At 41.6% G+C, this 15030-nt stretch overlaps 1 protein-coding gene across 6 annotated transcripts in view; it reads left to right on the top strand.

Annotated features, from left to right (window-relative positions):
* SRGAP2 (SLIT-ROBO Rho GTPase activating protein 2) overlaps positions 1–15030 on the top strand; it is a 274722-nt gene that overhangs the window by 217165 nt on the left and 42527 nt on the right. For all 6 annotated transcript variants that reach the window (XM_066261521.1, XM_066261520.1, XM_066261522.1 and 3 more), the window contains exons 10-13: positions 217–414; positions 10469–10553; positions 13111–13138; positions 15005–15029. In XM_066261521.1, the coding sequence (XP_066117618.1) occupies positions 217–414; positions 10469–10553; positions 13111–13138; positions 15005–15029 (336 nt within the window). The remainder of the gene's footprint in view (positions 1–216; positions 415–10468; positions 10554–13110; positions 13139–15004; position 15030) is intronic.

Below are 15030 nucleotides of genomic sequence, written 5' to 3'. Positions count from 1 at the left end.
AGTAAACCTTAAATAAAAGAGCTGGGTGATAGTTTCTAGGTCCTCACTGGAGAATGTAGCACTCAGTACCAGAGCCCATGTGGTTATTACTCAATTAAGTGCCATCCCATGGGAGGCAGGGTCGCACCCTAAGACAGCACCCTTCCTTCTTCTCCAGCCCACTTCTTACCCCCTTCTCCAAGTGTTCCTGCATTATGTTGGCTGTTGTTGTGGCAGGTAAAGAAGACAATGGAGGCCACTCTGCAGACCATCCAGGACATTGTGACTGTCGAGGATTTTGATGTGTCTGACTGCTTCCAGTACAGCAACTCTATGGAGTCTGTCAAGTCCACAGTCTCAGAAACCTTCATGAGCAAGCCCAGCATTGCCAAGAGGAGAGCCAACCAGCAAGAGACCGAGCAGTTCTATTTCACGGTGAGGGAGCTTGATGGCCTGCAAAGATCATCTTTAGGTGCTGCGGCACACGAGGAGATTTGGAACTTGGAGCCCTTGTCAAATGTCTGAAGGGCACTCTTTGAATATCTTAGATTTAGAACTGGGCATATTCAGAGACCATCCCTACATTTAAAGGCACAAACATCTGTAAGTTGTATGTCTTATAGGTACCCCCAAAAGAAAGGATGCTCCCAGTTACACTACCAAGTAGCTTTTTTTTTAACTACTTAGTAGGCTTTTGTTTGAAAGTTTCCTTTTTAGCCCTAGGTGGGTCATGAAAGGGGACCTATATCTCTTGGTTTTTAGGAACTACATTACTGACATTTGTCTTGTTTTTAAAGTCTGTAGTCTCTTCTCAGTGGTATTATGACCTTATTATATATATTTTGTTGATTGGAAATATTTTTTCATAATTATTGTTAAAATTCAGAGGAACAGATGATTATTGCTAAAATTGAGAAGGATAGGCAACCGTTCTGGTTTGCAGAGAGTTCCAGATCATTGTATTTTGTTATTTATGTATCTCCCAGTCTCTTTTTAGGTTTTTTTTTTTTTTAAATTGTGTTAACAGCCCTTTTGAAAGTTGCTGGCTGGTCTTTGGTGCTGCTTTTTAATAAGTTATTTTTAGTTTGTCAAGTAGGATTTATTGCCTGGACTAAAATTTATTTCCTAATCTGATGATCAGGAAAGGAGAAATTAAGTTTGCAGATGTGAGATGAAATATAGCCAGTGAATATGCATACTGATTCTCAATGACAGAAATTAACTTGTTTTTCAGTCGAGAAGCACAGTCTACATGCAGTAAATTGACTTTTTCCTCCAACTAGAACAGTTTATTCAATTCTTTGAACACTGACTTTTCTTCAGTAAGAACACTGGTGATTTGCTATCTTTTTAAAAAAAGAAATCCTTTTTTACTTATGCTTAGAATTCTTAGGGTTGTTTTTGTTTTTTGTGGGTTTCTTTTTTTTTGATCTTGGAGATGTTGAAAGGGAGTGATTTAACAGTATTGTTCTTTTAAAATAACTTTCTTCTTGTTATATAAGGCAATACATGCTTATATAAAATTTAGAAGCAAAAATGAAGAAAATAAGGCATTAATAATCCCACTACCTGGAACTAGTGTTAGGATATGTGCATACACAAACCCATGTCTAAGCATATATTTAGAATTTTATTAGAAAAAAATAGGATACTACTATATATATTATTTTATAGTCTACTTTTAGATTAATATTTTTCTAAGTCAATTATAACACTTTTGAGTAAAAAACTAAAATCTATACAAATAAATACTGGAATGACATTTTGGCTCATTCATTAATATTTGTAAGATACTAGTATACTGCCTGGATTGTAGGTATTGCCTAGTAAGTGCTGGAAATTTATTATCACCATCATCATTATTTATTTATTTATCAATCATTGTTAAATTATTCACTGATTGCTTATTGAGGATCTACTATGTACTATAATCTGGGAATACTGAGAGTCTAAAATGAAGAGGAGAATGATGGGATTAAACACATGAAGGGAGAACTTTCATTTTTCATGTACTGCTCATAAAAATTAAGGGATATTTCACCTGGCCAGGCGGTGGCGCTGTGGATAGAGCATTGGACTGAGTGTGGAGGACCCAGGTTCAAGACCCCGAGGTCGCCAGCTTGAGCCCAAGGTCTCTGGCTCGAGCAAGGGGTCACTCGGTCTGCTGTAGCCCCGCAGTCAAGGCACATATGAGAAAGTAATCAATGAACAACTAAGGAGCTGCACAAAGAATTGATGTTTCTCACCTCTCTCTCCTCCTTTCTATCTATCTCTATCTGTCCCTCTCTCTGACTCTCTCAGTCTCTGCCACAAAAAAAAAAAATTAGGGGATATTTCAAAATGAATGTGAAGCTATGAAATATCCCGTAATTTTTGTGAGCAGTATACATTTCTAAACAGGTATGACAGATTGGTTTTTGTAATTTAAAAAGTATATTAAGTATAAAAATTTTAAAATGCATACGTGCACACTGCACACATGCAGGAATGGTGACCAGAATGGAGTGGGGAACCTTCACACACAAAGTGATTTTTGTGCTTGATCTTTTTTTGTTTGTTTTTTTTTGTGACAGAGACAGAGAGAGAGAGGGACAGAGATAGGGACAGACAGACAGGAAGGGAGAGAGATGACAAACATCAGTTCTTCTTGCGGCTCTTTAGTTATTCATCTATTGCTTTCTTATATGTGCCTTGACCGGGGGGTTACAGCAGACCGAGTAACCCCTTGCTCAAGTCAGCAACCTTGGGCTCAAGCTGGTGAGCCTTGCTCAAACCAGATGAGCCCGCGCTCAAGCTGACAACCTCGAGGTCTTGAACCTGGGTCCTCCATATCCCAGTTCAACACTCTATCCACTACACCACCGCCTGGTCAGGCTGTGCTTGATCTTGAAGGATGTATGAAACAGGCGGTGAATCAAGAGGAGAAGGGCATTCCATGAGGAAAGGACAGTATGTGCAAAAGCATAAAAGCATGCAAAAACCTGGTTAGCTATTGAGAGAACTTGACTATAATAAGGACCACGCTTCTGCCCCAAGCTTCGTTATCTCAGGAGGTTTGCCAAACATTCTAGAGACTTTAATAATAGGATTGTTTGGCTGGTCTGTCTGGACTGCTTAGATATAATAGTACTTAAATGACCCAATCACATTATACTGCAGAAGATTTCCATTTTTTTGATTAAGAAATTTTGAACTTAAAAATCTGTATGAAAGACTGTCAGAATTACTTTTTGGCTTTAAATGAATCTATAACATTTTTATTCAAAGCTGACCTTCAGTAAGAGCAGGAATGATCATGTTTAAACTGGTGACCTCTCAAATCTGCCCGCCATTTCATTTCTATCTGCGTTGATATCTTCTAACCCATTTCCTGTCTTTTGTGGCCATAAGTGCTACTTATCAAAATTGTGTGCATATTTCCTTGGCTAGCAGGAACATTTTTTGTCTGGGCTTGTCTAATAACAGATTTACAAGAGAGTTCATCATTTTTGTGACTGGTGCTTAGAATATGAGGTAATTCATTTCATGAAAAAGTGCTATTTGGGGTGTGGTGAATGGCCATTCATGAAAAGGGGGTATGCATATTAAATAGGATGGCTGGTTGTACTTGCCAAACCATACAAAGCAAACACAACTGCACGTGGGCTTTTTTAGTTTGTTGCCTGTGCAAACGTTGCCATGTTTTTCCCCATGCCCTTCAAAAACAGCAAAAGAGCACATCTTGTAAGCTCTCTTCTTTTGGAGATTTGGGAAGAGGTCCCTTGTTGTGGCTTTGACTTCTAGGTAGTGTACCTAGTGACCCAGAGAGCTGCTAAGAAAGTTTTCGGACATCTCTCAGCTGTCATTACATTTATTTGCTCAGATGACTTCAATTGGAAATTTGAAGCATGACCTATAAAGATCAGTCATTTTCAGAAATCCCAGGAAAATAATTATGGAATTTAAAGCCTGGAATGATTTTTTAATATCATCTAACGAAGCCTTCTCACTGAAAGAATTTAAAAAATTTTTAAATGAATTTAGAGAAGATGGGTAGCTTGTCCAAAAATCTCATCAAGAGCTGAAGCTAGAACTCTTGTTGCGGTCTTGAGCCTCAGGCTTTTTCTCTCCACCGTGCTGAAGAAGCTGGTTGAAGGAAGGCTTAGGCACAGCTCACAGCTTTCTCCTCTTCTTTGCCCTGAGTGAAGAGACATGTCCTGATCTTGGCTTTGTATCACTTGTCTTCTGTACCACACATTCAAGCACAACGTCCACTTTTTTCCCCATTGCCTTTTTTACTGTGATTGTTAAAAAAATCTTTTTTTTTTTAATTTTTTTTATTTATTGATTTTGGGGGGGGGGAGAAAGAAAGAGAAAGAGAAAGGGGAGGAGCAGGAAGCATCATCTCCCATATGTGCCTTGACCAGGCAAGCCCAAGGTTTCGAACCGGCAACCTCAATGTTCCAGGTTGACACTTTATCCCACTGCGCCACCACAAGTCAGTCTAAAAAATCTTTTTTTTTAAAAGATACAAAGATTTCAAAATAGTGTATAGAAAAGGGTCAATCTTCTACCTACCCCTACATCCCTTCTGCCAAATGATTGAAATCAGTTTATTCTGTTTTCTTTCAGGGATACCCTATGCATAGACTACCATTGAAATATCCTTCAATACTGTAGAATTACATTAGCAATATAATAAAATAAAATAAATGGAAATATAAATAGAAGTGTGCTACTTAATACTATTCTTTACTTTTTTTTTTACACTTAATTTACTTTGGATATTATTTTTATATTAGTCCAAAGAGACCTGCCTCCTTTTTTTAATGGCAGTACAGAATTTCATTGTGTGGATGGATGTACCATCACATATTTTACCAATTCCTTGCTCATAGAGAGTAATACTCACTAGTTAGCCAAGAATTGTCAAAGTCTGTAAGGCTGGCATTTCTCCTAAGTACTTCCTTATATGGGGTTGGTGAAGAAGAGGTTAAGGATTACAGCAGATAATATAAAACTATATTACCAGAATTCTTAGGGACTGATTTGAGTAAGCTAACGGGAGAGGAGTTGGTGTCTTGGCTACTGGGGCAGTGCTCTAGGTCTAGACTTGGACCTGATGGTCTGAGCTCTTTTTTTTATCGTGGTATTCTCCTGCAGGCATTCAGTAAATGTGTGCTAAGCAGGTACAAATGAATAACTGCCCCTGCCCTGTTAACTAAAGTGGGAGATGTGCTCCCATTTAAAGGTTTGCTGTATTATTTATACTGTCTGTCAGCTGTTTTCTGCTTTAAAAATTCACAGGGAGGAGGGAAAATGTGTGTATGCCTGGGTGGTGGGGAAGCAGCCATGTAACATCTGTGTATCTCTGCACAGGGGGCTGGCTAGGCATAGTTCACTCCTCCCACCCAGCCCACCCCCTTGCAGCAGTGGGTGCTTATGGCTCTGGCTTCACAGAGATTAAATCCAATGCATAAGACCATGGTAAGCATACTTAAAGAGAAGGGGATTTAAAATTAAATTTGCAAAGCATTCTGAATGTGCCTTTTTTTTTTTTTAAGACCAGAACCCTGCTTTTATTCATCTTTCTTATGTATTAGCACAAAGCAAAAAAATTGAGGGAAAGACTGGGCTATTTTTAGGTTAACTGAGCGGGTGATTCAAGTATAAGGAACACATTTGCATACCTGCTAGCTGCTCAACCCTGTGCTAATAATCATAGTCATGCTTGTTATCCTAGTTCATCTTTAACAGCCTTGTGCAAAAGGTATTACTATCCCCAGTTTTCCCCTTAGTTTCCATAGGGAAACTAAGGCTCTGGGGATTAAGTGACTTTCTCAAGGTTAGAAGGCTTAGTAAATGAATGGTAGGACTATTCCAACTCAAGCTTTTCCATTTTACTGCAACCAAAATGTCAGGGAGGGGGGCTCAGAGAGAAAAATTAGTATACTAATACTTTGCAATAAAACTCATTGCTGGTCCTGGCCAGTTGGCTCAGTGGTAGAGCGTCAGCCTGGTGTGCAGGGGTCCCGGGTTTGATTCCTGGCCAGGGCACACAGGAGAAACGCCCATCTGCTCCTCCACCCCTCCCCCTCTCCTTCCTCTTTGTCTCTCTCTTCCACTCCTGCAGCCAAGGCTCCATTGGAGCAAAGTTGGTCCGAGTGCTGAGAATGGCTCTATGGCCTCTGCCTCAGGCACTAGAATGGCTCTGGTTGCAACAGAGCAATGCCCCAGATGGGCAGAGCATTGCCCTCTGGTGGGCATGCCAGGTGGATCCCAGTCGGGTGCATGCGGGAGTCTGTCTGACTGCCTCCCTGTTTCCAACTTCAGAAAAATATAAAATAAAAAAAAAACCCAAAAAACCCCTCATTGCTGACAATTGATACCAATTGGGAAATTATTAAGAAATAAATAGAGATCATAAAAACTAAATTGAAGGTTCACAATGGCAAAGAAACAAAACCACTCAGTAGACTCTGCCTCCCTTCCTACTTTTTTTTTTTTTTTTAAGAGAGAGAGAGACAGGAAGGGAGAGAGATGAGAAGCATCTACTTGTAATTGCAGCATTTTAGTTGTTTATTGATTGCTTCACATATGTGCCTTGACCAGAGGGGCTCAAGCTGAGCCAGTGACTGCTTACTCAAGCCAGCAACCATGGGGTCATGTTGATGATCCCACACTCAAGCCAGGGACCCTGCACTCAAGCTGGTAATCCCGTGCTCAAGCCAGTAATATTGGGGTTTTGAACCTGGGTGTTCAGCATCCCAGGTCGATGCTTTAGCCACTGCACCACCACCTGTCAGGCCCTACTTTTTGAGTAAATTCTCAGTTTTGATCATACTGAATGTAAAATTAGGGGGAGGGTGTCGCACTTGTTAGACTATGGTTAGGCATTTGATTTGATTTTGGTGATCTAGAATAGAGCACTGTCCTTATTTTTCTCCTCCATTGAGGAAAGCACCAGATCATCCCTTTATTGTTGGATGTTTGTTGAGGGGAGCAAGTTGCAGATAGTAGAATGAAAAAAATTAATTACCTAACATTGGAACATGCTTTAAGTAAGGAAAGTGACCTTGTTGTTCAAGGAAGAGAATTTGAGATTGAGCATAAATAGTTCTTTTCCTGACCCCGTGGTCTGCAGAAATCATTGAAAAGCCCAACTATTTCCCTTGCCTTCAGCTGTCTTGGCTCTTTTTCTCTTGTGTGTCTGGTCAGCAGCAACTGAAGCTTTTAACTCAACTCTACCAGTAAAAGCAAGATTATTTCTCCAGCATCTCTCTCACAGATGAGTGCTGGCTATGGGCAGGAGAGAGAAGTGATATATAGCATGCCTACAAACTCTAGGATGCTTTTATTTTCTCATACCTGACTTACCTAGATGGAAAACTTCCAACTATTGATCCCAGTCTTAGGGATGCAAGTCATACCTTGTTAGATATAGTTTCGATCCTTCAGGACTTAATGGAACCCAAAAAGGTAATCTATCATACCTCTTATCAGATTGTTATTTTAATGGCTCACCAAGTGACAGCCAGAGCTAACTAGTGAACTGTGAGCATGAATGAAAAAAGAAAAAAGATTTCCGGAATCACAAGTAGAAACATGAGTGAGAGGAAGGAATTTGCATCTATCACTATGCAGAATTTTGGCTGTTTTCTGAGCAGTCTGGTCTTGTTATAAGTGTTACAGTTTCTTGGAAAATTTTTCCTCATTAGGAAAACTTTAGAGTCTCCTGGGATAACCTTTCAAAGAGGGGCCTTTGAGGATTCAGATGTTAGCAGTGGGTGTTTTCCCTGTAGGTTTTTTACCTCTGAGCCCTGAAGGACGATCCAAACCTCACAATTAGGCATTGGTGGGGATCAGATATCACCCAGGAAAGACTGACAGCAGGTGAGCTGACAGCTGGAGCAGATGGAAAGGGGCAGGTGACAAAGAAGCCTATTTCGTGCAGATGCTGTCATGCAAAAGCCCAAAGGAGCAGAGGGAATAAATAGGTCCTGAGTAAAACGAGAAATGATTTGGTATAGAGCTTATTTTTTGTGTATTTTATACTTAATTTAGAAAGTGGGGCTCACTTGGAGGCTTGGCTTGTGACTGCTGCAGAAGGTTCTGTCCAGAAGAGAGTGAGACTATTCATTTATTTACTCATACCTCAAGCATTTGTTGAGTGTCTTCTATCTCCTGGGCACAGTACTAAGTACCAGGGATGCCAAGAGTAATGAATGTCGTGGTCTGTGACCATAAGGACGACGCAGTCTAGAGAAGCAGACACGTGTACTAAACCCTCCATGGCAGAGCTGTGTGGGAAGTACCGTCACGGAGCTTTGTGAAGGTGCTATCAGAAGCATCTGGGTGAGCTTGGGAGGGCTAAGGAAGGCCTCCCATGGAAAGCTGGGTTTTTCTTTGTTTTTACATGAGAGAAACAGAAGGGGAGAGAAAAAAGAAATACTCTCTCTTTGTTAAAAGTTTATACTCACAGAAAGGTACAAAGTAAAAGTAACTCACATTTTTTCATCTTTTCTTTCTGCCTTCATCCTAAGTGGTAATAGCCATAACATCAAAGCCTTGATATATAATTATACCGTTTGCTTAATACATTAAAAGAAAGACAGAACTATTATCATTTAAAATGTTTTTTCACTGAGCCCCTCAGATATGTTACATATCACCAGTGATTCATGGATCACACTCAGGGAAGCACTGTCATTGTTGCCTCTGAGTTTAGACATGTGTAGATGACCCCAGTGGTGGGATTCAAATAATTTAACAGCTGGTTCTCTGCCCTAATGATCGTTTTAAGTATAAAAAAAGATATACCAAAAGGTAATTTATTATTTCATGAATTTAATTCTTAAATAAGAACAATGAAGAGGCACAGACAACTAAATTATGTTAGAAGAGTTTTAAAATATTTATATTAATGAAACATATTAAATAATACCAGACAAAAAACAATAAAACTCTTATTTAAGATATTGCCATATTGCTTCTTGATTGTCATCCTCGCTTGCAATTATTTTCACCTGTGGACGGAGTGAACATTACTACGGGTGCTTAGAATACACTGTTGCACAGATAAACGTTAAAAATGAGTAAAGAATGTCAGTTTGTGATGTCCACATTGGGCGGCTGCCCAGGCACCTGCCTTAGAGAGAACCCTGAATACAAGTGCCATTTTAACAACTTGTTCACCGAACTCAACAAAAAATTAGGTATCAATTCTTCCAAACTGGTGCAAACCGGCTGAATCCCACCACTGGATGACCCCACCCAGCAAATGAGCTGTGGCAGTGGAGACAGTCGGGGGAAACAAAGGTCCTGTGAGCGGCTAGACAGAGTGGGGAAGACCCTGTGCTGAGAGGCCAAAGGCCTGGGATCCAGGCCTGGCACTTCCACTGACTGGCTTGCAGTTATCAGCATTTATTTTTGACATCCTCTTACCCAAGATCATCTCATCTGTAACAAGAAAATAATGATGCCTTCCCTGATGTGCTATACAGAGTTATTTTGAGAGTCAAATGAGAGAATATGTCTAACGTGCTCTAAAAACTGTTAATTAGCTACATATCTACAAAGAATTAATACTGTGCAATTTTGGGGTTTTTTTTCCTGCTTGATACTATAATGAGGTTATGTTAATGTAATGGTTAATGCACTCACTATATTTTAAAACTACAAATGTTTGGATACTGGCTCTACCACTCACTCGCTCTTTGACCTTGAGCAATTTATTTAATCTCTCCAAATCTCAGTACCCTCATTCGTAAAATGGGGATAACCATAATAATAGCTCATAGGGTTGTTTCGAAGATTTGAAGAATTGTCCAGGGAAATCTAGTCTCTCACTGGGCAGACACGAGGTGAAAGAGGTCAAATCACAAAATGCAGCACAGCGATCATATTTTGACTGTTAGAGCAGATTTTGGAATTGCATTTCCATAACCTCATCTTGTGTTTGGAACTGCCAGCGTGTGTATTTGCGGCAGGGGGGCACCCTACCTCTTGAATGCGCAGAAATCCCAGGCGTTCCATAAAGACTTCATGCACAATGGAGGAGGAGGCTGAGGCTCAGACAAAGATGCTGTGCAAGCCAGGTTTGTAGCTGGGGTGGGGCTGAGCCTGCCATTGGCATTGTTCCTGGTGTGTTGGAATGTACCCTGCAGGGAGGCAGGGTGGGGCTGGATCTCAGTGAAGGTGACCAGTGGCAGATGGGTGTCCTCACCCTAGTAAGACTGAGGCTCAGTGAGTCCCTCCACTCCCTGCTCTTCCCATTGGAACTGGAAGAGATGGATGAGGGGCTCTAAGAGACAGTTTCTTTCTTTAACTGGCCAATGTGGAGTGCCCATGAAAATCAGCAGCTATCCAGATGTTCAGGGCCGTAAAGAAATAAAAAATGGACCTGGTCAAAATTAGGTAAAAAAATCAAATGCCCTCTTCAAAAAGGAATTGTACATCTGTGATTTTCTTTTTTCTTCAGGAGTCTGATCTTTCTCCTCTTTCCCTACAGAAAATGAAAGAGTACCTGGAGGGCAGGAACCTCATCACCAAACTACAAGCCAAGCACGACCTTCTGCAGAAAACCCTGGGAGAAAGTGAGTGTGGGGCTCTGCTGGAGGTTTGATGTTGAGGTGAAGGCAGAGCCCTGAGCTGTATTGCTAAGCCTCCACCCTAAGCCAAGTGGGGCTGATCTGGTGGTGTGAATGCATCACTCCCAGCCTGTTGGATGTGGAAACACACTCCCCAGATAACTACTTGAGTAATGGGAAAAGGCCAGCGCTTAATGAAGCAGTAATGTGCATCATCTATTTGTTTAAATGGAGCGTGCCTGCTCTGTACTCAGTCCTCTTCCTGTGCCTCCTCTGCCATGACTAGGGTAAGGGGCCAATGAGTTACTTACTCTCTAGACACTTTGTGAAAACTTCAGTACCTCTGTGGCAGTATTGAGGCTGGAGCAAGAAGGTAGGGAGCTGGAAGATGGGCTTCCCAGCTGTGGAGAGGGGAGGGGAGGGGAAGGGAGGGGAGGGGAGGGAAGAATTCTCAAAGGCACAGGTGATGGACAGACTGCTGCTTTCTGTAGTATCAGGGTAGAACCTCGGTGTCCGTCTGCTTTGAGCAGTCCTGATGCCACATGGCAGCCCTCTCTCTGTGTTGGCCATGCTGAGGCAAGGTGTTGAGTTGACTGTCTCATCTCATAGGATAATTTTAACCAGACCCTGGGAAGTAGCAAGGCAAAGAATGGGGCTGGCACTCTGGACTTTCTCTCCTCAGCTGTCAAACAGAAGGCAAAGGTTGAAAGAGAAGTTTCCCTGGGGTTCTTGGCATTTTTCCCAGGTCTCTCTGCATCCTCTGATTAATGGGATTCCCAGGTTGGGGATGCCTCTGAATGGTGGCCCCTCCTCCCTGCCCTACTAATCTCCCTTAGAGATGGGAAATAAGAACCTGCAGGGCATATGTGGTAACACCAGTGAAAGGCAAGCTTGCACTGACACAAAGGTCTAACATTGTAAATAAAATCTGAGCACTCTTCAGACACCCTGCAGAGTATAGGGAAGTGTAATATTCATTGGCTCATGGGCCCTAGGAATCAGAGCCCTGCTTTTCCTAACAGAGCCTCCTACCCACCCTTATTGCCCTGTCCTTCTCCTGCCCTCAACAAGTTCCCCCAAGGTGATTCTTTTATTTTTAAGTTTTTGATCTGGGATGTTTCAGGCATTTTCTTTTATGTGAAGAAAGCCTCTTAGGTAACTTATGTTCTCTTTCCTCCGTACCACCCAAGAGACTCACGCTGAACAAGTTTGGGCATTGAGATCCAAACTTTGCTTATAGAAAATCTTTACTCTTGGGTTATCAGATTGCTCCGTGGGGAATCAGAGGAAAGAAAGCCCAGAACGATTTGAAGCAATTTATAACCATGATTTCTTTTTGCCAAGATAATCGAAGCATAGCCCATGAGTGAGATGGGAACAGGGCCTGCAAGGGGGGGGGGGGCTGTGTGTGTGAGAGAATGGGTTTGCACATACACACATCACACATACAAGCACTAAAAGTGCTACTGTGGATGGGCCGAGGTTGGCGACAGCCTTCATCTGAATATGACAAGTTCTAGCAATAAGGAAAAAAATAGCTGCAGATCTTACTGTGTGCAAGTCATCATGTCCCTGCCTTCTGTATATATTTGTCACCATATCACAAGAGACCCTTGTTCTTGCCACAGAGGATAATTGATGTGTATGAATATTCCAGAATTGAAATGGGCCAGATGTTTAAAATAATGGCTCAGAATAATATTTTTTGCAAATGAAAGCCGAACCTTAGTAATGAGAGGCTATTAGGGGTGGGAGAGGGTGTTGCTCAAGATAAGCTGAACTGTAATCAACAATTAGCAGCCTTTAAAGGCTCTGCTCTCTCAGGCCTTGGAGTTACCTTTCCAGGAGCACAGATGAGGAGTGTAGGAGCTTAGCCATTCAACGCCTGCTTGGTTTTTCTCTGGTTTATCTAACATAGGTCTAATACAGATCAAGCTTGGATAACTCTGGACCCAAAGAAACCAACATAGATTATATCATGGCCCGTACACACATGCAGATATATTTTTTAAAAACATAAAAATAATTCTCATGAACGTTGAGATTTTCATTTCCATTTTTAAAAACTGGCTGTAACCCATTAAACTTAATATTAAAGTCCACTCTTGGATTGAGAACCACAGCTTGATAACAATATCAGCATTAAATCTCATTTTTCCCTTGCTACCCCTGCCCAATGTAATAGGAGAATTTAGTATGAATTTAAAACTAGAACTGCCATATCTTGACTGTGCCTTCCTCCTCACCACATACACACACACACACACACAGTAGAGAAGCTAAATTTCATCAAGGAAGGTTCTGATATTATGTCCTCTAACCTATGATCTGCCTTGCTCTTGTTCCCCTAAGTCCACCCCACTGGGAAGTAGAATTGGCAAACCTAGGGTTTAGGGATATTGACAACACTGGGCTGGGAGCAAGTATCAAAAACAGCCCTTGCCCACTGATACTGGCGGTGGTCCTCTGGGGAGATGGGTAGACATCGTGATTCCTAGAAGCAGGTCTCACTCTTTTACCCCTCTGCTTCAATGTGTGCTCTCTGTGTTTGCCTTTTCAACAGGTCAGCGGACAGATTGCAATCTGGCCAGGTAGGTGTGGCTTGGGACACCTGGGGAGAGAGGAACAGATCCTGTGGGTAGATTCCAGCCTGGGAAAGAGCCAGAGTCCAGTTGGAAAGCATTGGTTGGCTTTACAAAGGGGTGGCCTAGGGCAAGAGTTGCTTTTTCTCTTTGCCTTGCTGACCCTACCAAGCCCCAAATGGAAATTGGTCTTGATTTGTTTTAGGGAAAGACGAGCAAAACTGGGGTTCTGTTATCATTTGCTAAAACAGCCCTAGAGATTCCAAAACATACTCAACTCTAAAGCATCATGGTAACCTAATCCTAGCTGCTAGACTTAAACATATGGGTTTTGGGAAGTCTCTGACCTTGAGAAGGAAGATCAGGAGATAGCATTTGATCTCAGATTTTTTTTCATGCATGGAAAAGGTGACAGCCCTTTTAATGACTATTGTTGAATAATGAAATACTACATTGCATTGGCTTGCCAAGCAGCATTGGTAGAAATCCTGGCCTGATATACAAGTATGCAACCCTCCCAATCTTTCTCCACCTTGCCTTTCTTCCCCACCCCAGCCAAATATTTTCCCTCCCAGTTATGGAACTGCTATGAAAAAATTTGTGAGCTGGCGGAGAGCAAGGCATTCATTCAGCCAACAGTTCTCAGTTGCCTAAAAATGTGCTGATATAACTGGAGAAAGAGCTTTAATGGGCTGGACTCCTTAGAGACCCTGGGTTAGCCCATTATATCAACCACTTATATCTGCCAACACACACAATAATCATGAGGCCATTTACGATTATAGGCTCGTTATTTAGAAATAGCTTCATTTGGCTTTCATCGTTTTGTCATTGTGGATTACAATAAAGATTCCATTAATCTTGATGACTAGAGGGACCAGGGTAATAGAATTCGGTGGAATATATTTTCTTGGTGGTATAGTCTTGGTATAAGTTGAATTTCTTTATCCTGTGAATTTCACTGTGTGACTTTGGGCTGCTCTTTTTCCTTCTCTGAACTCCAGTTTTCCTATCTATAAGACAAGAAAAAGCATTATTCCACAAGATCTAAGAAGCTCTAGGACTCTTAAGAGGTTCATCAGGGGCAACCTAACACAAGGGCAGAGGGAGCCCTAGAGGCGTGCTCTGGTCCCTACCTTCACTCAGCCAAGCAGTGCTCCTCTCCTTGCTGGGGGCCTTGCACCTCTGAGTCAGATCTGAGGCAAAACACAGCTTGAAAAGCATTGACCTGGCCCTGGTTGGCAAACTGCGGCTTGCGAGCCACATGCGGCTCTTTGGCCCCTTGAGTGTGGCTCTTCCACAAAACACCACATGCGGGCACTACCTCCATAAGGAATGTACCTACCTATATAGTTTAAGTTTAAAAAAATTGGCTTTCAAAAGAAATTTCAATCGTTGTACTGTTGATATTTGGCTCTGTTGACTAATGAGTTTGCCGACCACTGAAATCACCAAGGTTGCTTGCAATCTGGTCACTTTAGCCTCTAAATTTCAGAAAAACCACTCCCTTTTCTGAGAGGATTTCCAAGAGAGAAATGTAGCTTCCCTTGGTGTTTACTAGTGTCTGCTTGCAGAGAGATCTTCAAATTGTAAACACAAATATTTTGTACTGCAAGTTGAACCAATTTCCTCCTTTTCTGATTTTGAATGGGGCAGACATTAAAAACAGCGACCTCTGTGTGTTTGTGAAAAGAGCTTTAATGGGCTTTATTTGGAAACTTGATAAGAACTTATCAAGTCTCTTAGCCATTTCTGGGTCTTACCTGAATAATATGACTTGTTCATTAACCACCAAACAGACTGTTTTTAACCCCTTTTTCTTTTTCCTCCCTCTTGCTGTATTGGTCCTTGCTGATCTGGTGGGGTCAACCACAGGCGTAGCTCAACCGTGAGGAAGCAGG

This window comes from Saccopteryx bilineata, chromosome 2 (genome assembly GCF_036850765.1).
Source record: "Saccopteryx bilineata isolate mSacBil1 chromosome 2, mSacBil1_pri_phased_curated, whole genome shotgun sequence".
Classification (NCBI taxonomy): domain Eukaryota; kingdom Metazoa; phylum Chordata; class Mammalia; order Chiroptera; family Emballonuridae; genus Saccopteryx; species Saccopteryx bilineata.
The sequence above is the reverse complement of the archived record's forward strand: the minus strand, read 5'-3'. Positions and strand labels throughout refer to the sequence as shown.